We start from the raw sequence: 26268 nt of genomic DNA, 5'->3' as shown, positions 1-26268 counted from the left end.
ACTTGAATTTTTTTTCATCAAATTGTAACCTTCGTTTATACTTCCTCTCAATATATTGAAAACACAGTGTTTGACCGGTCCATATAGCAAGAAAAAATTTCTGTCAGAATGATAGAATTTTTATGCTGTTTTTGGCAGTTAACCTGTCTTGACAACACAAATGTCTATATTAACTAGAAAATTTTCAGTAGTTGCGGCAGAAGAGTACTACAGGACTGCAGATTACTGAAAAGTGCTGCAAAGAAGGCTATAGGATGACGGGAAGATACAATACAACGAAAACTTCAGACGACAATGACAGAACTAGTGAATATTTTGTCCTAACGTTTAATACAATTCAGTGATTCTCTTCGAGTGGGTTGTAATACAGCACACTTAAAATGGCCGACGGTTACAGTGATTTAGGTCAATTACATCTCTACAGGGCTTTACGATATGTAGAGGATAATATAAGCAGTTTCAGTACACCTGATGCTTCACAAAACGGGAAAGAGCTAAAGCAAATTCCGAATTATCTCTTTTGATAAAACAAGCAAAAGGCACTTATCCAATGAGAACTATATAACTTTATTGCATATTTAGGAGGAGAAACTAAGTTTTAATACCGTTTTTTTTATTCTAGAGGTTAGAAGACGAAGAACGACCGCTTGGCTGGTGCTGCCGTGGACACTGCGAGAGAAAAATGCATTGTGCAGATGCTGAAAGCAGTATTTAGAACTAAAAAGACGCAACCTGTGCAGCAGTAAAAATAGCATTTGATTTCCTTTGTAAATAAATATGGCTGCTGTGCGCTTTGTATCATAGCTCAAATTTGCCTAAAGTTAGGCGTAATTCGACAAACGCGAAGTTTCATACCATTTTAAAATATCAATAAAAGTCTCTATGCAAAAGCAATCTCAGGACACAAGCACGATTGTTCCATATTATATGATCACAATTGTTTTCACCTTGCCTAATGTTATCATACTATAATTCTACTGCGTGAGCGTGCAGAGAAACGGCACATCATTACTGAAATTTTGTTTCGATAAAACAGCAGGTAGCCTTTTATTTAGGTAGCCGAAGTGAATATAACATAATATGTTGCTTTATCTTCGGAGCATGCCTTTTGTGCCGGCGTCAGCAGCCATTGTACGGAATACACTTTAATATTTTCTATAAGCAATCAGGTATTCCATGCGCTTGTTTTTGCAGCCGTCACCGCATCAGGCTGAACCGACGGTTGCTGCCTCTAAACACTGTGATTCAAAATGTGGCAAGACTTCCTTCCGGCATGTGAACTTTGTTATTGATCCTTCCTTCATAATTTGCTCGTCCACGCCAGAAGCACCAGCATCAGCGATACCCCTTCAAGCCATTTCGCCGACACAACCATTTCTGAACAGTCTGGCACTACCTCTTACGCAGCTGTAGTCTATGTATTTAAATACATATTCAGAATAATAGGGAACCTTTCATTTTCTCTGCACAACATCTAAGCCATAAATCTGTTTCTGAAGACATGATGGATAAACCAAAACGCTGGTCTAATTCTCTAATCAACATTGCCGAAAACTTTAATTTTGCTTTAGTGCCAAAATTAATTTTATAGCAAGCACCAACGGGATTCGCTAACTTACGGCCTAGTAATTCTCACGAAGAGCTATGAGAAGGGAGGTAATGTTTCAGGTATTTCAGTTTCTTACCTTGCCTCGTGGTTAATTTACATCTTGACATACTTCCGAAGCACGTTTTTTTTTCACTGATACATGCCAGTGCGATAGCGCTTATTTATGTTTCAATATGTTATAATAAATAAATAATTTTCAAGCATGCTATACCATTAAAGTATACAAGGATCCACAAAACCCTGCGTTTCATACCTTTATGTTGTGGTCTACTGAGTAAGATTTCACGCCTTGCATTTTTGATCTTCTATTCACAGCACTTGTTATTCCAGAGGTAAGATTCATTATTAGGCATTCTAGCCCTTATGTAGAATGCAAAGTTTGTGTAAATACGACGATCCAAATTATTCTTAGCTCTCCTACATAACACTGATATAATAATAATGCTGCATTATTATGCTATAATTCTGGTGTTTTATAACCATCATTATTAAAACCCTGTATTGGTCGTCTGCTTCATAGTCTGCGCGTTTAATCTAGGCTGTTTACTGTTCATTTTCTCATAGTAGCCTTGAATTCTAAGGTCGGGAGTGAAGAAATATCCGCAATTACAGGCAAGTTCGGTCTTGGTGAGCCAAATAAAGCTGGGCAGATGCTAGTAGAGTCTTCTCAAAAAAAACAACCTGACCATAGCGAATGCTCATTTTCAACAGCAAAAGAGGCGCCTGTACACATGGACTTCACCGGAAGGTCTGTAGAAGAATCAGATCGATTATGCTCTTTGCCGGCAGAGATAGAGAAGCGCAGAAGCGCTATACAAGCAGTAAAAACAAGGCCTGGAGCCGATCGTGGCACCCAGCACCAGATTCTTGTTGCAAAATTTAGGCTTCTATTGAGGAAAACGCAGAAAACGCCTTTCAGGAATAATCTTGATCAAATTCTATCAGAATATGCTGTGGAAGTGAGGAATCGATTTCAAGATTAGGTCTAGAAGGCAGAGAGCCTGAAGAGATGTGTACTGCTGTTCATGATATAATACATGAAACTGCTACTAAGGTAGTTCTAAAGCAAAATAAATGCAAGAAAGCAAACTGGTTATCTGAAGAGGCTTTTCAAATAGCTGAGGAAAGGAGGATGGCAAAAGTAATGGGGAAAGATACAAGGTTCTCCATTGTGAATTTTCAGAAAATAGCAAGGAGATATAAGAATGCCCTCCTGAACTTACAGTGCCAAGCAGTTGAGGACAACAGCCAATTGAGGAACACGAGGGCTCTGTAGAAAATCAAATATCTCAAAGGAAGCCTCTGTGCTAAGCCTGGCGTGATAAAAGACAAACGAGGAAGGGACTTTAATGAAGCCTCAGAGATAAAGAAGAGGTGGCAGGAATACACAGAAGAACTGTAAAAGAAGGACCCGGATGTGCAAACCCAACATAAAGCGGTTGTGATTACTGATCTCGAGCCGGGCATCCTGAAGAGTGGAGTTGAATCAGCCTTAGCCAGCCTTGCTACGAACAAACCTAGCGGAATTGGTGGCATTCCAGCTGAGTTGTTTCAAAATCTTAACTATGATGGTGTTAACGTTCTGTACACTTTATGTTAGCAAATTTGGACAACCCTGCAGTGGCCACAGGATTGGAGGAGGTCAGTTTACATCCCCATCACAAAGAAAGGCAGTGCCAGATTGTTCCAACTACCGCACGATCGCGCTTATTTCGCATGCTAACAAGGTGGTGTTGAAAATCCTCCAAGGTAGGCTGCAGCAGTTTATGGATCGGGAGCTTCCAGACGTGTAAGCTGGGTTTCGCAAGGGCAGAGGAACTAGAGACCAGATTGCCAACCTTAGCTGGATCATGGAAAAGCAAGAGGGTTTCCGAAACCCATCTACTTCTGCTTTATTGATTATGCGAAAGCGTTTAACTGCGTAGATCACAGCAGATTGTGACAAGCTCTCCAAAGGACGGGAGTTCCAATTCACGTCATATCTCTCCTCAGGAACCTGTATGGAGGGCAAGAAAAACTGGGCATGGTCTTACTGATTGGTTTCCAATTTAGAAAGGAGTGAGACAAGGCTGCATACTGTCGCCCTGCCTATTTAACCTATATGCTGAGTGCATCATGAGGAAGGCCGGTCACGACGAGTCTTCAGCTGAAGTGAAGATTGCTGGAAAACGTATCAACAATCTTAGATATGCGGATGATACCACTTTAATGGCAGAAAGTGAAGATGAACTCAAGAGACTTCTGATGCGCGTGCAAGAAGAGATTGAGAAGTTTGGGCTTAAACTGAACACTAAAAAGACAAAGATCATGGCGTCTTGCCCTATCAAGTCCTAGAGCATCAAAGCATAAGAAGTCGAAGCTGTGACATATCTTCTCTTCTTGGGCTCCAAGATTACCCTGGAAGGAGACTGCAGCCATAAAATTAGGAGATGCCTGCTTCTGGGAAAGAGAGCAATGGCTATCCTTGACCACCTAGTAAAGAGCATAGACATTAGACTGCCAACCAAGATCCGTATAACTCGTTGTACGGTCTTTCCAATTGTAATGTATGGATGCGAGAGTTGGACTGTGAAGAAGGTTGACCGCCGAATTATTGACGCGTTTGAATTGTAGTGCTAGTGGAGGCTCTTAAGAGTTCCTTGGACTGCCAGAAGATCAAATCAGTCAATATTGTCGGCCATAACACCCTGACTACTCATTGGAGGGTGAAATTCTAAAGTTAAAGCTCAAGTACTTTGGTCATGTGATGAGAAGAGAGGAGTCGCTGAGAAAGATTTGATGTTGGAAAAGGTTGAGGGTCACCGGAGAAGGGGTAGGCAGCGAACGCGATGGTTAGATGGCATCCTCGAGGCATTGCAGATGAAGTTATGTGATGTTAGGAAAATCGTGAAAGACCGGAAAACGTGGCGTGATATGGTCCATAGGGTCATGAAGAGTCGGACACGGCTGAGCGACTGAACTGAACTGATAATGATGTATTATATATAGGTCGCATTGCATTTTGGACGTGTATTGTCAATGTTGTATTTTCGTAGTGTTTTTTTTTTTTCCGTAAAACGTTTGCGTTTAATAACAAAGTCTTGCACTACAGACGAAATTTCTTTTCCATTATTAAGCGGAAAAAGGTTAATTCTTTCTAGTCTTTTAAAAAAATTACTTTTTGTATCAAAGACAGTCTGTTTAATGCATTTTTCTTGTTGAATTTTGTTTGGATTATCGTACTATTCGTAACCTTGTGTAAAGAAGTGATGCCTACGCTCAAATTAGTAACATATCGTGGTGCGGCTCTTCTCGATTTTTACTGAGTGGCCTCCTGAGCAAATTGTATTCGATTTTCTGAAAAAAAAAAATGATAAGAATAATCCTGTGATACATTCGCGAATGTCTTGATCTGAGTCCCTTTTAATAGTAACTAATAAACCGAAGCAATTGTATAACCTAACATGCGGTGGCGAATATAGCCTGCATCGCGATTAAGGTGCACAAGAAGGTTCTCTTCAAACTGATACACACTTTTTTTTTAATTTTTGACAGGACTTTTGCCTTACCTATATTATTCCCAAGCCTCATTAAGAGGAATGGGTCCCTCCAGATCGAGTCGGATCTTCGGAGCCGCTCCTTTCAAACAGCGGGTGAGCCATTTGGCTCCCCAAAGTCGGAGCCGGATTCGCCGGAGTCGGAGCGGTAAGAGCCGGTGCGGTCGGAGCCATCGCAGCGGTCGGAGCCGTCGGATCATTCGGAGAGCTGGTTGCTGGTTCTCTCATTCAGTGAACCTTTCTGTCACAGACGGGTGCGACTTCCGCGCCATCTATTACAGATGCTAGAAATAAACCTCCTGCCTTTTTTCGCAAGGTTCGCGATAATGTCCTCGCCCTCAGCCGTCGTTTGAGCGGAGTGCGCTGTTGTTTTGGAAAGAGAGTGAGGTGGCTCGTTTGCTTTTCTTCTATGAATGGAGATCTGCTAGATGGCTGGAACGGTGATTTTTTTGAAAAGCCTATTCTCTCTCGTTCAGTGAGCCTTCTTTGTGAAAGCCGGGTGAGATTTTTCAATGCATAAAGAGAAAAAGTAACTATAACGCCGTTCCTTGTTAGTGTCACAACCAACCCATTACCTTCGGATCTTCCCGCGGATACCGCGGGAGCACTGCGGCTGGTGCCCGCACTTCTTTTTGTCTTGTAGTTCTGTGGTTTTGTTCCATGCAGACGAGTGGGGACTGGTACTCGTACTCGTCCGCGGAGCGAAGTGGTCCGAATGTTCCGCGTTCTTCGTAGCACCTTCCTCAGTCGTCTCAACAGGCAGGAACTGCTATTTCAATCAAAACCGTTGGGCAGAAACTGATGCTAAATCCACCGCTTGCTGTGTCATGTGACGGCCAAATATGATTTCACTTTTTATTACTATTAATAATAGGCGATGCGTGCTCTGATATGCGCATAAGAAGAAAAAAGGCGAATCTGAGTAGTTTCGGGCGAAGACGACGACGTTCGAGCAGTGTCGGCTGGTGCCTGCAGGAAAGGCCTGTTCTGTGAAAGCCTTGTCTCCCGTCTCCGCTCTGTGAAACCTCAAGCTGAACTACCCCCGTAACATATTGGTGGAGGTAGGATGCTAGCATAATACTTGCCAACATCACCTTCTACCTAGCGGGAACGGCGAAGAGCTGGTTTACCAACCACGAACAAGAGATGCCTACTCGGGACATCTACAATTAAAAACTTAAGACTTGTTCGGCAAGCCGATTGGGCGAGCTCTAGCAGCCAAAAAAAACCTGGCAACTCGTGCTCAATCATCAACCGAATAATGCCTCGCCTACATACAGGACATCTTCGCCCTGTGTCGAAAGGTGAACCCCTCTATGACCGAAGATGATAAAGGGGCTATAAAGCGCTGATGGGTATCGCTGATGACGCATTCAACATAATTTTCTGCAGACTGCTCTACGGTGGACTTAGTCCTACAAGTCTGTCGCCGTTTCGAACAGGCGAAGCAGCGCCACATCGTCCATAGGATTCAGCGCATTCCCAACACTGCAACCACATCCTCATGTGACGATCTGCCCACTTTGCAGCAGCCTTCAAGTCAGAACAACCTCACCACTATCGTCCATAGGAAAATCGAGGCCTTGACTCCTCTTACACTTACATCACCTCCTCCAGAGCCAACAATAGCTATGATATAGGCTGTCGTCCGCAAAGAATTCGCGGATGTGGGCCTCGTCTCCAATCCTATTAGGCCACCCTCTGCACCCCAGCCAATACCAGGGGTTGCTGCTGCTGCCACAAGACCGCCCTACACACCGTTCTACTTTATCCGCAATCCTGCGGAGTGGCGCACATCTGACGATATGCCTATTTGCTTTGTCTACGTCGGGCTGACCATACGTCCCGCTATTGCCGCAGCTGCTCGGCTCCCCCCTCTCGCCCCTATTACAGCCCTGTTCGGCATGACTACTATGCATCACGGCGAGTTTCTCTGACCCTAGCACAGCTTCGTACCGAGAACATTGAGCAAGCCCGTCGTCCCAGCCGTTCGCCATCGCCGCAAGCCCACTGTTCCCGATCACCTTCTCCTCGCCGCAGCTTGTCCCCAACGTACCCAGGCCCTTACTCGGAAAACTAGGCAACGCAGCGCCCGGCCGTGACGCTGCGTTACCAACCCGGAGAGCCAACTGTGTTTCAACCATCGCACCACGCCGTAATCTGGTCAATGTCCTCGTAGATAGAGTCCCTGTGCCCGCTCTCATTGACACTAGAGCCATATTTCAGTCCTTAGTTCTTCGTTCCGCCAGCGCCTCAAAAAAGTTCTTACGTCCGCTAACACCTCTACAGTTCGTGTTGCTGATCGCAACACTGATACCATCACCGGAATGTGCACTGCGCGCTTTAGCGTCGCCGGTCACCACGTCCTTGTGCTCTTTCGCCGTCCTTAGTACTTGTCCTGAAGACGTCATTTTAGGCCTAGATTTTTTAGCAGCCCATTCCGCTCTCATTGACTGTTCCTCCGGACGTCTACGCCTAGCCCTGCGCCATTGTGTTCATGACCCTAGTGCTGACCATTCCCAGCCCCTTGTCCGCTCCAGTACATTTACTCACCTACCTCCCGAGGCGGCAGTATACGTTCCCATGTCACCCTTTCCTTCCCTTCCTGACGGCGACTACGTTGTCATCCCCATAACCGACGTCACGCTACAGCGCAACATTGTCCTACCTCGAAACATTGTACACGTCGCGAATAACCTCACCTACATTCCCGTGCTCAACTTCAGCATGTCTTCGCAAGTTCTCCCGGAGGGCATTTTTCTTTCAGAGCTGTCACCGTTGTCCAGCTTTACTATATCTGCAGTGCTGTCCGACCGTCACGCCGAGGTATCTGCTCAACCTGCCCCGTCACATAGCCCGGACGACCGCATCTCAGCCATGCCTCTGACCTGCGCCCTGAATATGCCACTGCCCTTGCCGGCCTTTTGCGGTCACACAGCGACATTTTTGATTTCGGTGACGGATCCCTGGGTCAAACGTCCGTCCTCACAGATCGCATCGATACTGGAGATGCCCGCCCTATTCACCGACGGCCTTACAGAGTTGCTCTTTCCGAACGCCGGATCATTCAGGAAGGAGTGGAGAAAATGTGGACCAGCAACATTACTGAGGCGTCGAGCAGCCCCTGGGTGTCTCCGGTGGTACTCGACAAAAAGAAAGACAACAGCTGGAGGCTCTGCGTAGATTATCGACACCTAAACAAGATAACAGAGAAAGACGTGTACCCTTTTCCAAGGATCGATGACGCCCTCGATTGCCTGCATGGTGCAAAATACTTCTCCTCCATCGATTTCAGTTCTGGATATTGGAAGATCTCTGTTGACGAAAGAGATCGTCAAAATACGGCTTTTGTCACCCCGGATAGCCTCTACCAATTCAAGGTGATGCCTTTCGGCTTAAGTAATACTCCTACGACCTTCGAGAGCATGACGGACTCATTACTACGCGGGTTCAAATCCACCACATATTTGTGCTACCTTGATGACGTCATCGTATTTTCATGAACCTTTTAGGGCCACCTCCATCGTGTTTCGGCTATTCTTGGCGTCTTCCGAAGAGCTGGCCTTCAGTTGAACTCCACGAAGTGTAGCCTTGGTTGCCGGGAACTCAAGGTCCTAGGACATTTTTTCAACTCCCATGGCATCCAGCCGGACCCCGGCAAAATATGCGCTGTAAGTGGTTTTCCTACACCGAAATCTCGCAGCGACGTGCGTAGCTTCCTCGGACTTTGCTCGTATTTTATGCTATTTGTATCAAACTTCGCGGAGATCGCCCGTCCACGCACGCAACTTCTGAAAAAAGAGGTCTCCTTTTCCTGGGGCCATGCACAATCGGCCGCCTTCGCCGCTCTTATTCGCCACCTCACCAGCACGCCAGTGTTGGCTCACTTCAATCCGTCAGCGCCCACAGAAGTACGCACCGACGCAGGTGGTCATGGAATTGGTGCCATTCTGGCAGAACGTCAGCTCGGTTCCTCTCGCGTCATCGCCTATGCCAGCCGACTCCTCTCTGCGGCCGAACAGAATTATTCCATAACTGAACGTGAGTGCTTAGCCCCAGTGTGGGCCATTAAGAAGTTCCGCCCTTACTTGTATGGCCGGAAATTCACAGTAGTCACTGACCACCACGCATTGTGCTGGTTTTCTACACTCAAAGACCCTACTCGCCGCCTTGGACGTTGGGCCTTGCGCCTTCAGGAGTACAATTTTTCAGTGGTTTATAAGTCTGGCCAGTTTCATCGAGATGCGGATTGCCTGCCCCGTCATCCAGTCGACCCGCCAAGCCAACCTGAATGTGACAACGACGCTTGCGTGCTCTCCATTTCTCACTTTTCAACATTCGTCGTGAGCAACGCCAGGACCCTCAGCTTCGCGAAATTATCAATCGCCTCAGCGCCGATCACCATGACCCTTCCCTTCGTTTGTTTAGGACGGCACCTTATACCGGCACAATATGGGACCTGATGGCCCCGACCTTCTACTAGTAGTCCGTCAGCACCTACGCACAGCCGTCCTGGAACAGCTTCTCGACGTTCCCACAGTGGGTCATCTAGGCGTCTCTCGCATATACGATAGTGTGCGCCGTCGGTTCTTTTGGCCAGGCCTATACCGCGCAGTCGGCCGCTACTTGGCTGCCTGTGACCGCTGTCAACGCCGGAAAGAGCCATCAGTTTTTCCAGCTGGACTTCTGCAGCCGATCGACATCCCCATGGTCTCGAGTGTGTCTGGATCGTTTAGAGCCTTTTCCACTGTCCGCATCGGGAAAATAATGGATTGCGGTGGCCACTAGTTAAACCACACGCTACGCTGTCACACGAGCAATACTAACCAGTTGTGCAAATGATGTCGCTGATTTCCTCCTCAACGACCTTATACTTGTCCATGGAGCTCCCCGCTAACTACTCACCGACCGAGGCCGCTGCTTACTTGCGCGTATAGTCGACGAGATCCTACGGTTGTGCAACGTTCCTCATTCTTTCACGATTTCCTACCATCCACAGACGAACGAGCTTACCGAACGCCTTAACCGGACGCCAACTGACATGCTGTCAATATACGTTTCTGATGACCACCGCGACTGGGATATAACACTGCCATTTGTGACATTTGCATACACTTCATCGCGTCACGACACTATCGGCTACTCCCCTTCCATCTTCTATACGGCCGTGAACCTCTGCTTCTTTCTGACTGCCTGCTTCCTTCTGTTGCCACTGCCAGCTCATATGTTCGTGACGCCATAGCACGAGCTGATGCTGCCCGCGTTGTTGCTCGCAACCAACTCGCAGCCTTCTAGCACTCCCAAAAACGTCGCTATGATGTCTGTCATCGCAACACCCAGTATTCTTGTGGGTCTCTCGTGCTGCTTTGTACCTGACCTCGCCGCGCCGGCCTCTCGGAAAAACTTTTGCCCCGTTATGTAAGCTCTACCGAATTTTACAAGTGACACCAGTGACATACGAAATTCTGCCCTTGCATCCCGTACGCCATACCTCTACCCCACGCACCGAGACGGTTCATGTTGCACGGCTAACGTCGTACTACACGAACCCTGGTTTGGACGCTAGTACGCACCGGGAAGGTGCTTTTCAGCCGGCAGGGTAGTGTTAGGTTAGGTGATGCATGCGCTGATATGCGCATAAGACAGGAAAAGAAGACTGAGGATTTTTGGGCGAAGACTACGACGTTCGAGCAGTGTCGGTTGGTGCCTGCAGAAAAGGCCTGTTCTGTGAAAGCCTTGTCTCCCGTCTCCGCTCTCTGAAACCTCAAGCTCAACTACCCCCGTAACAATATTATATATATATATATATATATATATATATATATATATATATATATATATATATATATATATATATATATATATATATATATATATATATATATATATATATATATATATATATATAGGTTGAGGGCGGCACTGGTGAACACTCTCAAGGTTCGTATACAGACAACATAAATACCCAGGCAAGTAGCAGGGGGGACAGCGGCCGATGTAGCTCAGTTGGAAGAGCACCGGACGCGATATTCGAGGTCGTGGGTTCGGTTCCCACCATCGGTACGTTGTTTTTTCTTCTACTTTGGGTTTAATTATCTTTCCCCTGGATTGATTACATTGCTAATTTCTGTGATTATCCAAGTAAACAATAAAAAAAGACATAATGTACCGTCCCCAACGCTTTCCTTGGCGTCGCCGACTGTTGGCTTCTTTCCTTTATGTATTATAACGAGCACCCTCATTTCCCCTTAATTGATCTGCTTGTAGCTTACGGGGGTCTCAATTCTGGCAGTCTTGAAGCCATAGGTAGCATAAGAGGGTTCTAGCACAGCTTTCGCCCTCGCTCTTGATCACGTTCTACGTGACGCTGGCGGTAGCAAAGGACGTTCCACGTCCGCCGCTATGGTTGAGGGTGGCGCTGGTGAACACTCTCAAGGTTCGTATACAGACAACATAAATACCCAGGCAAGTAGCAGGGGGGACAGCGGCCGATGTAACTCAGTTGGAAGAGCACCGGACGCGATATTCGGAGGTCGTGGGTTCGGTTCCTACCATCGGTCCGTTGTTTTTTTTTCTTTCCCCTGGATTGATTACATTGCTAATTTCTGTGATTATCCAAGTAAACAATAAAAAAAGACAAAGTACCGTCCCCGACGCTTTCCTTGGCTTCGCCGACTGTTGGCTTCTTTCCTTTATTTATATATATATATATATATATATATATATATATATATATATATATATATATATATATATATATATATATATATATATATATATATATAAGATCCGGCGCCTCCTAACCGACCCACACACCTCTACACGTGTAAGTGAGCCAGTGAGCCGTTCAATTGAGCCGGCTCACTTTAGTGAGCGGAGCCGCTCCGATTCGCTCACTAAAGTGAGCCGTCCTGCCCATCTCTACTCATTCATTCTATAATAAATATACTTGTACAGCATTTCGTATCAAATCAGCCACAACACCATGTTTATTTGGCAAAAATCCTGGAAATAATGAAATGCTTTAATCATTTTTCAGGCACTAATCTACATAACAGAAATCAGTGACCACTAAGAGAAGTCTAAACAACTACTGTCATTGCCCACTTCATGAAGCTGAAGCACCTAATATAGAGAAAAACTACAGAACCCTGTAAAAAATACGATAGAATATTCTGTATATCTGTGGTAGGGGTGAACCTTTCTGTAGTTTTAGAGAAATCTATTGAAAGTCTTGTAATATATCTATAGTACGTTTCTGTACTTTTTAGCACTGCTCCTTATTTGAAATACATAAAATTTTGATGCTAATAAAATATTTTTAGCAACAAACCCAATTCAAAGCAGCACAAAATTGAGCTTTTTCAACGAAAGATTCCTGTGATTTTACTGGAAGTTGAATAAATATTTATATATGTCCACCTGAACTATTTATGACCAATATGCATTTTTCGTGGCCAAAAAAAAGGAAAAAGAACTACTTTCCCTGAAATACCCCGATGCTTTCTGTGGATTAGACTGGAACGCTCCTCAAAGTTAGTCAGTATCGATTTCGGAGCAGACTGGTTCACATGCATTATTATATATCTCGAATAGTTTTAGTTATTTGCTTTAGGTTAACCTGAAGTATGCGATCAAGAAAAACGTCTCAGCAGGCGACTTCTAACCGAAAATGCCAAACATTGGACCAGCTTGTGAATATTATTGATGCGCGCATTTCTAAATGTATTTTATGCGAATCCCTAATATCAAGAGCTTCGATCCGAACTATTCCCGTGTATAAGGAAATCTCTATTGCTAAGCTAGCACCAGTATTTGCCGGGAACATAGGAGCAGAGGTTCACTTTGCACCTGTTGTTTCATGTATAGCGTGCATCTTACTTATTATGTTGAAAGTCGGAGCTCCATGAAACGTTTTCCACAGTAATATAGACACCCGAAAAAAGAAGCACAAATGACGAAACGTGGATTCTATTACTATTGCATTGGTTTAGAACGAAACCGACAATCAGCGAACAGCTTCTTAACGGGTTCCTAGATAGTGATTAAGAAACCCCTAGGGGTTCCGAAACATCTTTTTTCATGTTGACTTGGTCAGTGACTGCAATCTTTTTTACTCTAGCTGCTTGCAAAGCATAATGAGTTTCCCTGCCGTGCTCACTGTGGCAGCTCTGACGACAGTGGAAAGGCTCCATGCAGTGGATTAAAAAATGCAGCTCCTGACACGCAAGCTTACAGAACTGTGTCGTCACCGGTCTTATCATTTTGCCGTGTTAATGAGCAATCGCATGGCAAATATTCCGCTATCCTCGCATTTTCTTAAGCACATTAGAGACCAAAAAGTGTTTGTCTTTCTTACCAAGCGTACAGCAATTTTTCGCCGCCAACATTTGGCTGAGTGAGGCCTGCACACGCTTTAAGGGTGACGAAATAGGCATCAATATTTGCGGATATGAGCTAGGAGCAGAGAAGAGATAAGCGATTGCAGTGTGTGAGTAGATAATATTTGTGTACGGCAGCGTCCCTACGCTGCAGCAGACGAATCTTACAAGTGCGCATTCATTCCCACCCATTGACGAGCTTTTTTTGTGCGTAATTTCTGATGACATACAATTACACAAACATCACCATTTTAATTCGATGTTTTCAGATAGTTAGGTCGCTTTGGTTCTTTCTCATGCGGAGAAAACTGAAAATGGCGAAACATTGTTTATTTTTACTTTTCCAACGTTTCAAACAAATGAATGCGGCTGCACAATTTAAAGACGCAGAAAGCTAGTCGTAGAAAGAGACTAAAGCAAGGATGCGCAACACATTAGAAGGAATATATTGCCTAAGTAATGCGTTTTTACGAATTGTTTAAATGTGTGGCGTTTGAAATTCCTGCACTATAGGTTACTTGGTTGTGCCGTCATGACTTTGTCGACCAAACGGTAATTTTTCGACACGTTTGGCACTGTTGGCGCATTGTCAGGTTACGATTGCAGGCTTTTGGCGCAGTGAGCTTAATGCGGTATCACGTAATGCTTCGCTGGGTTGTTAGCCAACGTGGGCTCTTAGCGAGTGCCGATTATATTTTAGCTGCTTAGGCGTCGAATTATTCATAACACCAGGTGTCGCAATATTTTCAAAGAGACTAACTATTCTGTGCAGTTATCCAAAGCGAAATCTATAGATGACACGTGTACAGAACAGCTCGTTTTTGTTAAGCACAAAAAGGAATAATAATATATACAGCGCGAGATTAGCACAATTTACAGGAACGAAAGTTTGCAATGGTTTACGACCAGGGAAAAATTAAATACTGCCATTACGAAACAAATTTGACCAATGTAGCCGTCATTGACTTATCGCGTCTGTTGTGTTTGGTTGCTTTGGATAGATGGTTGAATTTTATTTAGTGTAAAGTTATATTCGTAGTCATGAATTTTTTTTAAGCGTTGTATTGTTTCCTTCCGCCGGTTTCCTTTGACTTTCATTAGAAGCAAAACCTGCGTATTTACCTACAGGCATTTTGTTTTTGAATGCTCCTATCTTTCGTCTATGACGTCAAAAAGAGGTATGTAGTTTGTAACTAAGCAGTGCGAAACTGCAGCCGCGCCCCGAACATGAGAAATGGTATCCTAGTTCTCGTTTATATAGCGTCATACCAGCGCGGTTGCCATAGAGACCGCCGCCGCTAATGAGTTGTAGAGTGACCGATAATGATAGTGGTAGTTAGTGATAGTGAGGGGAAAGAAGATAATGACTGCGATTACTGTGTCTATGACGTCATTACCTAATGATGCCATCATGACGTCCCCAGATAATGACAACACGACTGGTAATGACGTTACCGGATCATTCGCGCATATATGAAGCTGACCCCACAGGGTGTGCGATCCAGGCGTCCGTGCGATACTTTTCATTTGACGCTTCCTCGAATACCGCACCACACAGCACATTGAAGCACGCGCAGTGCAGCAGGTATCAGCGGCGTTTCAAGTTGGTTTACACGAAGAAAAAGGCGCAGTATATGCATTATTATTCGCAAACACCTGACCGGACTTTAAGAAAAAAGAGAAAGGAGGGAGTGAAAAAAGGGAGAAAGAAGAGTCGTAGCGGAGAGCTTCGGACCACCTTGCAAAAGCGGCTTTCGCCTCATCCCTCTTTAGTGATACCAAGTGCCCCATATAATTTTGGTTTCGTAGTGGCTTGATGGCAGCAGCGCAAGCATCATACTCGATCGTTGCTTCTTTCTTGCGCAGTGCCTAGAATGCATCGCTGGATCCCTTCTACCCTGTGCCATCCTGCCCGGTGCTGCGATTGCTCTGCCTGTGTATCCGGCCATGAATATGCGTTTGGACAAGCTGTTTACCCTTCCGTGCGATGTCTTGAATGAGCCTGTCTTCATGAATCTTCACAACCTTCTTGCTGGCATGACACCTGCGTCGTGGAACCAATAATCACTGGCGGCGGTTCTGTGGCATCACACGACTGGACTTAAAAATCATTGCCCGCGGCTTTGGTCTTCAGTGGGCTTAGTGGAAGCTGCACAAGCATGATGCTCAATCGTTGCTTCTTTCTTACGCAGGTATGCTACCTTCCTTATCCGCACTGCGTTCGCTCCGACCATCGGTTCTTACTGCTGTTACCATACCCACAAAGTGTGTTTTTGTCTTGTGCCAATTTTTTGTACTGCCTTATCTACTTTTTACTCAGCGGTGACATAGAAGTTAACCCACGGCGAAACAAGTCTACCAGTTTTATTACGATCGCTAGCAGTTCTTCAGTGAACGAATCTAGTATTCAATCTATGCTTCCTGAATTACTGAAAAATCAGAAAGAAATCGCGCAGGACAAAGCTGACCTAAAGCAACAGTTTTATGCTAGACTCGAGGCTCTAGAGTTAAGAGTGCCCGCCCTTGAATCATCTCGTGATCCCAACCCAACATGTGAAGACATGCAATCCCTAATCTCGTCAACCGCGAGTGTTGTGTCTGTTTTAATGAATAAGATCGATGATCTAGAAAACAGGTCCTGGGGTAACAACATTATTCTCTATGGCCTTTCGGAGGAGGTTGAAGAAACCAATGACTCCCTGTTGACTAGCGTCTCTCAACTAATTGTTGACAAATTGAATATCCCATGTCCTCAGATAGAACGTTGTCATAGGTTAGGCAGAAGTCGTGACGGGCAACCACGGCCAGTTATTCTTAAACTCTTTACTTTTTGGGAAAAGAGCATAATAATGAAAAAGCTTGCTCTATAGATCAGAACCTTTGGAATTCATCAGCTTCTTTCTACAACAATGCTTTATTTGTCCGCTTGCATTAAGACCATGCTATCATTGACGACATTCGCCACACATGGGATGCTCAGTTGAACACTTTAATGCCGGCAAATTATAAAACCGCAGGCCATGCTCGTACTGCTTCGGTACCTTCAACAAACTTCGCATCTCCGCCAGGTAACCTTCATCCTCCAACTGATACTCCTCATTGACAGAACTCCAATCCCGACAAAAACCTCACCCTTTTAAATTCCAATGCAAGAAGCATCGTTAAAAAGCTTCGAACCTTCTTGCTCTCGTTTCTATATACTCTACCTATGTGCTCTGCATCACCGAAAGGTAGTTACATGAGGGTGTTCAAGACCCGGAATTCACTCCTCGGGCTATGCTGAATTTAAAGCTAGTAGGTAAACTGGTAAAAGAAGAGGGGTGGCTCTACTCTTTCGAGCCGATTTCAAAATCACGCTTTTACCTAGTCCTCCTGATACCGAGTATGTATGGTGCAAACACTGATCGTCTAAATGTTTCATAGCAACTTGTGCCTTTACAGACCTCCTGGCTCCAGTATCGATAACATACTTAGCCTCAACCGATTCATGTTCGAAAATAACTTAGTGCATCTAATTTTTTTTCTGTACGGGAGTTTTCAATGCGCCATTATTCATTGGCAGCCTGTGCAGCCTTCTGGGAAAGAATCAAGCACGTGTAGAAAATTTCTGAACTTTTCGTTAAGCTTCGGACTACCCAGGCTGTTACTGAAGCTACTGGGAATAATGCTCCCCTAGATTTAGTTTTTCTGTCTACTGATATAATTTGATATAATTACTAAATGTCAAAAATATGAAATTATTCATGGCATCCTTGATTATAAAGCAGTTCTTGAGTCTATTTTATGCGTCATTTATAAACCCCAGTTTCATGTTAATTCTTTTCGTGATTTTAACAATGCTGATGATCTATCCATTGTTGCCTATCTGCCGAATTGTATTGATTGTTTGATGCTCAGCACTGCAAATTTTTAGCTGTTTTCAGGGCCCTGTTAAGACATGTATTGATCGCTCTGTTTCTCTTGAAACCAAAAGAAAAATACCAAGCTACCATGGATGAATCGCAATGTTTTGCCATTTATCCCGCCCGGTAAAAAGGCGTAGGTGTCTGAAATCAATAAATAATCAAGACCGCATCATTCGATTTAGGCAAGCAAAAGACTAACTCCATGTTGTTACCAAATCAGCGAAGGACTTCCCTTTGCATGTTGAAATAAAGAATTTTCTAAGCACTAATCCTATAAAGTTCTGGTCTAGTATTTTTCCTAAGGCCATCCATCCAATACATTTCTAGACAATAAGGAGATAATCCAATGCCCTAAAAAAGATTCAGACGCGTTCAACACCTTTTTTAAGTCCGTTTTTACTCATGATAACGGAGCGTTGCCATCATTCACTAGCACTTCTCCAATTTCTAACATTGTAGTTTCATAAGCGGGCATTCTGAAGCTAATACTTTCGCTATACATTAAGAAATGTGGTGGCCCTGACGCAATTCCGAATGAATTTTAGTGCGGTATTCAATATGGACAGCTTGCTATCTCCACAACATATCGACGCGTATAGAAGACGACGCAAAAGATGACATCTGAGACGACAAGCGCGAGCCTGAAAGACGAAAGAAGCTTGAACGCAAGACTTGTTATGGTCGACCATTCAAACCATCTATCGCTAGGTTCTCCTTGGTGTTCTACCGAGCCTTGACACTGGTGGAGCGCGCTGGGGTATGCATAGGACCCCTTCCGGCAGTCCACAGCGGATCCCAAGCATCGACACGCCTGTCCATCGTGCTAGCCGCCGCCTTCTAGGCCTAGCGCCGGAGTACAGTCATCTGCCGAACGACTCCTCAAACGCCCAAGTTTTTCAGACCTCCCAAGCCATGGCACATACAAACCCTACGCCGGTGACTCTACAGAACACCAAGGTGCCAGAGTGCTTTCGCGGGGAAGCGTTTGAAGATGTGGAGGACTGGCTCGACCAGTTTGAGCGAGTGGCTAAGATCAACCAGTGGAGCGCAGACCAGAAGCTTTGTAATGTTTATTTTGCCCTTCAGGATAATGCTAGAACGTGGTTTGAAAACCACGAGCCAGCTTATCCACATGGGATGACTTCCGCTGCCAGCTGGTCGACACTTTCGCGAGAACTGACCGACGGGACGATGCGCTGCGCCTGCTTGAAGTGCGCATCCAGAAGCCAAATGAGAGCGTGGCTATGTTTGCGGAAGACATGGCTCGCTTTTTTCGCCGTGCCGACCCTGATATGAGTGAGCCAAGGAAGCTACGGCATCTCATGCATGGTGTCAAAGAACAAGTGTTTGCCGGCTTGGTACGCAACCCACCTAAAACGGTGAGAGAGTTCGTTAAGGATGCTACTGCTATAGAGCGAGCCCTTTAAGACCGGTGCCGCCAGTACAACCGACCCGTTAACTGTGCTTCGACGACTGCGGCGGCGCTGAATGCAACCGATAGGACCGCTCTTTGAGACCTCATTAGAGAAATTGCAGGAGCTCCAGCGAATCACGGCTACAAAGGCTCAGTCATCACAGGCCCTCGTGAAAACCGTCAGGAATAAAATTTGGTATGCCTTATCACCGTCTGCACCATGTAGCCAGTCTCACCCCGTCGACAACGCGGCAGCTATTTCGGAGCCATACCACGCTCCACAACCGGTCAGCTTCACGGCCGACGTTCCTGCACCTTACCACGAGCCGCAACATGAGAGCTATGCCGCAGTCCTTCGTCGCCCGCCTCCAGACCACGCCCCACAGAGCTCATCGAGCCGTCAGGAGACGCGACTCTTCCATGGAGCTCAGTGGGCGCCTTCCAGGCGCTTTCAACCACGCCGAACAGACAGGTGGCGCAGTTCTGATAGCCGGCCACTCTGTTTCTACTGCGGACAGCCTGGCCACGTGTATAGGTATTTCCGCTACCGCGAAGATGGGCAAGCCTTTCCGCCTGCTTCTGCTCGCCAACACTTCTATGCCGACACTGCCCAAGTCGAGGACGACCCTCCGGTCAGCAGGGAAAACAAATTCCGGGGCTTCCGCCGCCGCTCCTCCCCATCAACACAGCGTTATCCTTCGCCGATGCGTCGTAGCATTGCTGACGTTAGCGGACAGCGGTCCCCGAGCCCTCACCGGGGAAACTAACAGCCGCAACCTCGCGAGGGGAGGTTGCAATCAGTCGAAAAATGCCAAACGCCTCACCACCGCCGCAACCGCCGACAACCTGTGCTTCTGACGCAGCTGTTAACATTAACATTGACATCGCCGCACTACCGCCGAGAATGCCGCACCAGATGAGCAGCCCCGACGACGAAGCTGACTGCGCCGATCTTGCTGCACTTCCGCCGCAAATGCCGAAAAATACGAGCAACCTGGATGAAATTGTTAGTGTTGACCTCGCCGTTTCTATTGACGGGCTGGAAGTGCATGCTCTAGTGGATACCGGAGCGGATTTTTCAATTATTAGCCAGAAACTGGCTGATACGCTGCGTAAAGTAAGAACCGAATGGACTGGGCCAGTAATTAGAAGTGCTGGGGGTCACCTAGTGGCACCGACAGGGAAGTGCACTGCCCGGATAGGAATAGGAAACGCGGTGTTTGTTGGCAGTTTCGTTATTCTCCCTGACTGTTGCAAAGACCTCATCTTGGGCATGGACTTTCTGCGCCTTCATGGGGCTGTAATAAGCATTCGAGATAACGTCGTTGCCTTCACCAAGAATCATGGAGACCTTGGTTATGCGGAAGTACCACTGATGCCCTTACGCGTCGCCAAGGAGATGGTGACATTATCTCCGCGATCATGCTCTCTTGTTCAAGTGAAGTGCGACGTGGCGCATACCGGCGATGGAATCGCCGAAAGGGCAGTCACCCTGGTACTAAGCCGAGGTGTTTCTATAGCTCGGGGGCTAGTCAACTTGACCGATGGACAGACCGAAGTGCTGCTGACAAATTTCAGCGACGAGCGTCAGCAAATTCCGAAAGGCACAACTGTGGCCTTTTTCGACAGCATCCTAAATGCGCAGCACTGCTTCTCACTGCAACAGGAAGGGTCAATGTGCAATACGCCCGTAACCATCGTCGATGTGAGTCCAAATTTGTCTTCTTCAGAACGGGACCGCCTTTTGGATCTCATTGATCAATTTCGAGACTGCTTTGCTTCCGAATCACGGGTCGGCCAAACGCCCTTGACAAAACATCGAATCATTACGGATGACTCGATTCGCCCGATTCGACAAAATCCTTACCGTGTGGCTCCGAAAGAACGTGAAGCCATTCAGCGCCAGGTGGCCGAAATGCTTAGAGACGACGTTATCCAGCCGTCACAGAGCCCCTGGACTTCCCCCGTGGTGCTTGTTAAAAAGAAGGACGGCAGCTTACGATTTTGCATACACTACCGCAAGCTCAACCAAGTGACTAAAAAACACGTGTACCCTCTTCCTCGCATCGACGATTCCCTTGATCGCCTACGAAATGCACGTTACTTCTCATCAATGGACTTGAAAAGTGGATATTGGTAGATAGAAGTAGATCAAAGGGATCGGGAGAAGACAGCATTCGTCACTCCCGACGGATTGTATGAGTTCAAGGTGCTTCCGTTCGGTTTGTGCTCGGCACCAGCAACATTTCAGAGGCTGATGGACACTGTGCTTTCGGGACTTAAGTGGCAAACATGCCTGGTGTATCTTGACGACGTGATTGTGTTTTCGGCCACATTCGAAGAGCATCTAGCCGTTTGCTGGCTGTGTTTCAGGCCATAAGATCTGCAGGCCTCACCCTAAAACCCGAGAAGTGCCGCTTCGGTTACGAGCAGCTGCAGTTCTTAGGCCACGTCGTCAGCCAAGAAGGTGTCCGGCCTGATCCTGAAAAGCTCTCCGCAGTCGCCAAGTTCCCAACACCTACGGACAAAAAGACATTGCGGCGCTTCCTGGGTCCTTGCGCCTGTTACCGTCGGTTTATTGCTGGCTTCTCACGAATTGCCTGGCGATTAACTTCGTTGACGCGTGACAACCCTGTCTTTAGCTGGGGTGAAGAACAGCAACGAGCTTTTAATGAGCTGCGGAGGCGTTTACAGACACCACCTGTTCTGGCACACTTTGATGACGACGCCCCTACACTGCTTCATACGGATGCCAGCAACGTGGGCTTAGGTGCTGTGCTGGTGCAGCGCCAGGATGGTGTGGAAAAAGTAATTGCTTACGCCCGCAGGACCCTATCTAAAGCGGAAGCGAACTGCTCGACAACCGAAAAAGAATGCCTTGCAGTGGTATAGGCGGTTATGAAGTTCCGCCCTTATTTGTACGCTCGCCCCTTTGAAGTCGTCAGCGACCATCACTCTCTCTGCTGGCTGACGATCCTAAAGGACCCTTCAGGGAGACTCGCGCGTTGGAGCCTTCGATTACAGGAATTAGACATGGCGATTATTTACAAATCTGGAAGGAAGCACACGGATGCTGATTGCCTTTCCCGAGCGCCGGTCGAACCTTCCACTATGACCGATGAAGGCACTGCGTTTTTAGGTGTCATAGATGACGCAACGCTTTCCCAAAAGCAGCGAGAGGACCAGCAATTGCTCCCTCTTATTGATTTCTTGGAAAAGCGAACTACGGTTGTGCCTAAGATTTTCGCCCGAGTTATGCCTTCGTTCTTTATTCGCAACAACGTTCTTTACAAGAAGAACTTCCGCCCAAGGGGAAACAGCCATTTACTCGTCGTCCCATCAGCTCTCCGCAGTGAAGTTTTGCAAGCGTGTCACGACGAGCCAACCGCCGGTCACTTAGGCTACACCCACACTTTGGGTAAAGTACAGCATGGATAGTACTGGACAACACTGCCGGCGACAGTGAAACACTATGTACGTACGTGCATAGACTGCCAGAGCCTTAAATCACCCCCTGTAAAACCAGCTGGCCTACTCCACCCTCTTCAAGTGCCAACGACACCTTTTAAACAAATTGGTATGGACCTCCTGGGACCATTTCCGACGTTCACAGCCGGGAATAAATGAATAATTGTCGCCACCGATTATCTAACCCGCTACGCGGAGACCAAGGCTCTGCCAAGGGGTACCGCCGCTGAAGCAGCTCGGTTCTTCGTTGAGAACATTGTCCTGAGGCATGGCGCTCCGGCACTCATTATAACAGACCTTGGAACTGCATTTACGGCCGAACTTTTGGAGACCGTTCTCCGCCTCAGTGGCACCAGTCATCGTAAAACTACAGCCTATCCCCCCCAAACCAATGGGTTGACGGAACGTATCAATAAGACCATCGCAGACATGCTTTGCATGTACGTCGACGTGAACCACAAGAATTGGGACGAAATTCTTCCCTACGTCACGTTCGCCCACAATACGACACGCCAAGACACCACTCGTATGACACCATTCAGCCTCCTTCACGGGCGACCAGTAACAACTATGCTGGATGCAATGTTGCTCCCGAATGCTGACACCGATGATCTCGATCAGGACGCCGAGGAATTCGCTCAACGTGCAGAGGAAGCTCGACAACTAGCGCGTGTGCGGATCAAAAATCAGCAAGAGCATGATGCACGACGCTACAATCAGAAACACCGACATGTCATGTACGAACCTGGCGACAAAGTATGGGTATGGACTCCTATTCGCCGCCGTGGACTCTCCGAAAAACTATTGCGGCGATACTTCGGGCCCTATGTTGTTTAGCGACGTTTAACCGACGTCGCTTATGAGGTGGTGCCAGACAAGGTGTCGACATCAAAGCGACGCCAGCAACAAGCAGACGTCGTCCACGTTGTGCGTATGAAGCCGTACAACTCGGACTGACCTCATCGAGACGATGCTTCCTGAGGAGGGGGGAAAATGACGCGTATAGAAGACGACGCAAAAGATGACATCTGAGACGACAAGTGCGAGCCTGGAAGTGAAAGAAGCTTGAACGCAAGACTTGTTCTGGTTGACCATTCAAACCATCTATCGCTAGGTTCTCCTTGGTGTTCTACCGAGCCTTGAGAATATTCAAAAATCACTCATCTCTACAATTCTTCCTGCTTCTTGGAAACTGGCGAAAGTTCTTCCTCTTTTCAAATCTGGTGATAAACAGCTTCTATACAATTACAGGCCCATTTCACTCACATCCTCATCATGTAAAATGTTAGAACATATGAATCATAAACATATTACAGAGTACTTTGAAACTAATAACATCTTGTGTAATGTTCAACATGGTTTTAGTCGGGGCTTAGGACAATAACACAACTGTCCGAATTTGTACATGATATTTCTTCTGAGTTGTGGTAATCAAATTAATACAATATTTCCTTACTTCTCTGAGGCTTTTGACATCGTTATTCACTCTAAACTCCTGTTCAAGTTAAACCTTAGTTTAGAGAATCCGTGTTTGATTAATTGGATATCTAATTTTCTTTGAGCCCGCTCGCAGTACGTACCACACAATTCAAGTGAATCCTCCGTGGCCCCGGTTTCTTCTAGTGTGCCGCAAGGCTCTGTATTAGGGCCTTTACCCTTTTTACGCTATATTAACGACATCCCGAATACTCTCAAAACTAACATTCTTATTTATTTATTTATTTATTACAAATACCTACAGCGCCAATAAGGCCTTATCGTAAGGGGGGGTTAGTTGCAAACATAAAGAAAACAGAAAAGCTGAAGCAAAAGCATACAATCAGTTATAAAAAAAAGATTCGCATATATGCTGATGATTGTGTTATTTATGACAACATTAATTGCACTGAGGATTATTATCAACTGAACAGTTCATTAGCACATTTTTTGAATGGTGCAATAACTGGCAAATGCGGATTAAGTTATTTAAATCTGTCGTCATGACATTTTCTAACAGCTTCTCTCCTTCGTTTTTAGCCTACTCATCTAATAGCATGTCACTAGAAAGGGTCTTTAGTTATAAACATTTGAGAGTTATATTCAGTACTAATTTATCTTGGTCCAAGCATAGTGATTACATTTGTAGCAAAGCCCTCAAGAAATTAGGCTATTTGAGACGTACTCTAGTTCAAGCTCCATGTGGTGTGAAGTTACTAACGTATAGATCATAATTGTCCCGTAGTAAACTATGCATGCGTTGTATGGAACCCTTGCAAACTAACTGATAATAGCAAGATCGAAAGAGTTCAAACGAAATCCATTCATTTCATTTCTCACCAGTATCACCGTGATGTTTCACCTAATGCCGCTGCTTTTGAAAAGAGTGTCTTATTGTATGTGTAAACTTAACAATATCATTGCCCTCTGTTTGGTTTTCTTCTTTTATTGTTGCCGGAACGCTGGATTTGCGTAGTGTTTGATTTTATTTTTGCTTTTTGAACGTTGCCCCCCTGCTTGGTCTCTATGACTGCAGTATGTGTAAATAAATAAAATAAAAATAAATAATTCTGCCCCCTTTCTTTACAGCTTACAACACTATCAAGTCGCCGGCATTTGGAATTGTTGAAATTTTTGTATTGTATTATGCATGCTCATTATCCATTTTCATCTAACAGTTTCATAAAAACAGGCAGGCCTACTATCTCTAGATAGCTTAATGTCGTCCCCTACTTTGATCCACATAATTCCTTCAAGAACACCTTCTTTATCTCGTACCATCGCGGCTTGGAGTGAGCTTTCTGGCTCATTTCCTTCCCTTGCTTTACAAAATTTTACTGACGCCATCGCACACTGACTATTTCACAACGTTAAGTAACCTCTCGCCGTTATTAGTGTTGTTGCTCTTTTAAATTCTGTGTTACTGCTCTACTGGCTCTATTGTATAATTAATTTATTGTATCACGTTTACCTCCCACTCCTTCTATGGCTAGAGATGGAGCTACAGTATGTAAAAATAAAAATAAATAGAAATATAAGGCTCTCATGGCTGTCCAGCGGATTATAAAGAAACGGTATGCAGAAAGAGATAAAGAAACATCGAGTGTTGTTTTATGCAGATGGCACCAAACACTTAAATACACTGTTAAAAATGTTAAGCAAAGTGGTCAATGTTATGTGTGGCACATAAAGGCTGAAATTATGACCGAGCAGTATATGTCATATCGTTAACGTCATTTAAAATTGTTAATAACCTTATTAGCAAGTAGAGTTATAAGGTGTGTTAAACACAATGGATTAATTTTGCAACAAAGGTTGTAGAGTTATAAGGTGTGTTAAACACAATGGATTAATTTTGCAACAAAGGTTGTTTAGATATATTTATACGCCCGTCAATTATACGTACGGATTCTGGATATAAAACATTATACCAACTTTCTAACAGTATCCCCAAAACACTTTCTATTGTTTTTACAGCAATTATGTTTCAAATAAAAGTGGACTGCGGGAGGATTTCATAAACTCCCTCTTTATTTTGCAAGCAAAGAGACACTCGCTACTATTACTCATAGCGCCCTCATCCACAATGCCTAAATACTATTGGCTACATCACGTCAGTGTGAGGGAATTATATAATTTGAAATTTTGCTGCTCGCCAGGCACTATGTTGTGACCCTCAATAAGTAACATCCAGTATTTTCACTTATCCAGCATTTTGCACTCGCACTGGTAAGCGTCCGCTCCGGACGAAATAAAATAAAATGGAATATATCGATAGCGTTGTGCGTGCCGCGTAAAAAGAGTGGGTATGCTTCTCCTCTTGAACGAATGCACATGAAGGAAGGTTTGTTTCGGGAACTCACCGTAGTTGGCCACCTGCTGTTGTCAGACTTGGCGGCTCACAAGTTTGACCTCCGAGCATTGTCTGTATTCATGGACGACCTTTACGACTATGCATATGGCGCTTTTTAAAGCGCAT

General features: G+C 45.5%; 1 protein-coding gene across 1 annotated transcript in view; it reads left to right on the top strand.

The window, feature by feature from the left end:
• LOC146174898 (uncharacterized) overlaps window positions 1-1345 on the top strand; it is a 108104-nt gene extending 106759 nt beyond the window's left edge. The window contains exon 10 of the mRNA XM_084583249.1: window positions 623-1345. Coding sequence (XP_084439375.1) covers window positions 623-715 — 93 coding nt within the window. The 3' untranslated portion in view covers window positions 716-1345. The remainder of the gene's footprint in view (window positions 1-622) is intronic.
• Window positions 1346-26268: the final 24923 nt, after the last annotated feature.

The sequence above is a fragment of the Amblyomma maculatum genome, chromosome 11 (genome assembly GCF_055883805.1).
Source record: "Amblyomma maculatum isolate TAMU_Amacu chromosome 11, ASM5588380v1, whole genome shotgun sequence".
Taxonomy (NCBI): Eukaryota; Metazoa; Arthropoda; class Arachnida; order Ixodida; family Ixodidae; genus Amblyomma; species Amblyomma maculatum.
The sequence above is the reverse complement of the archived record's forward strand: the minus strand, read 5'-3'. Positions and strand labels throughout refer to the sequence as shown.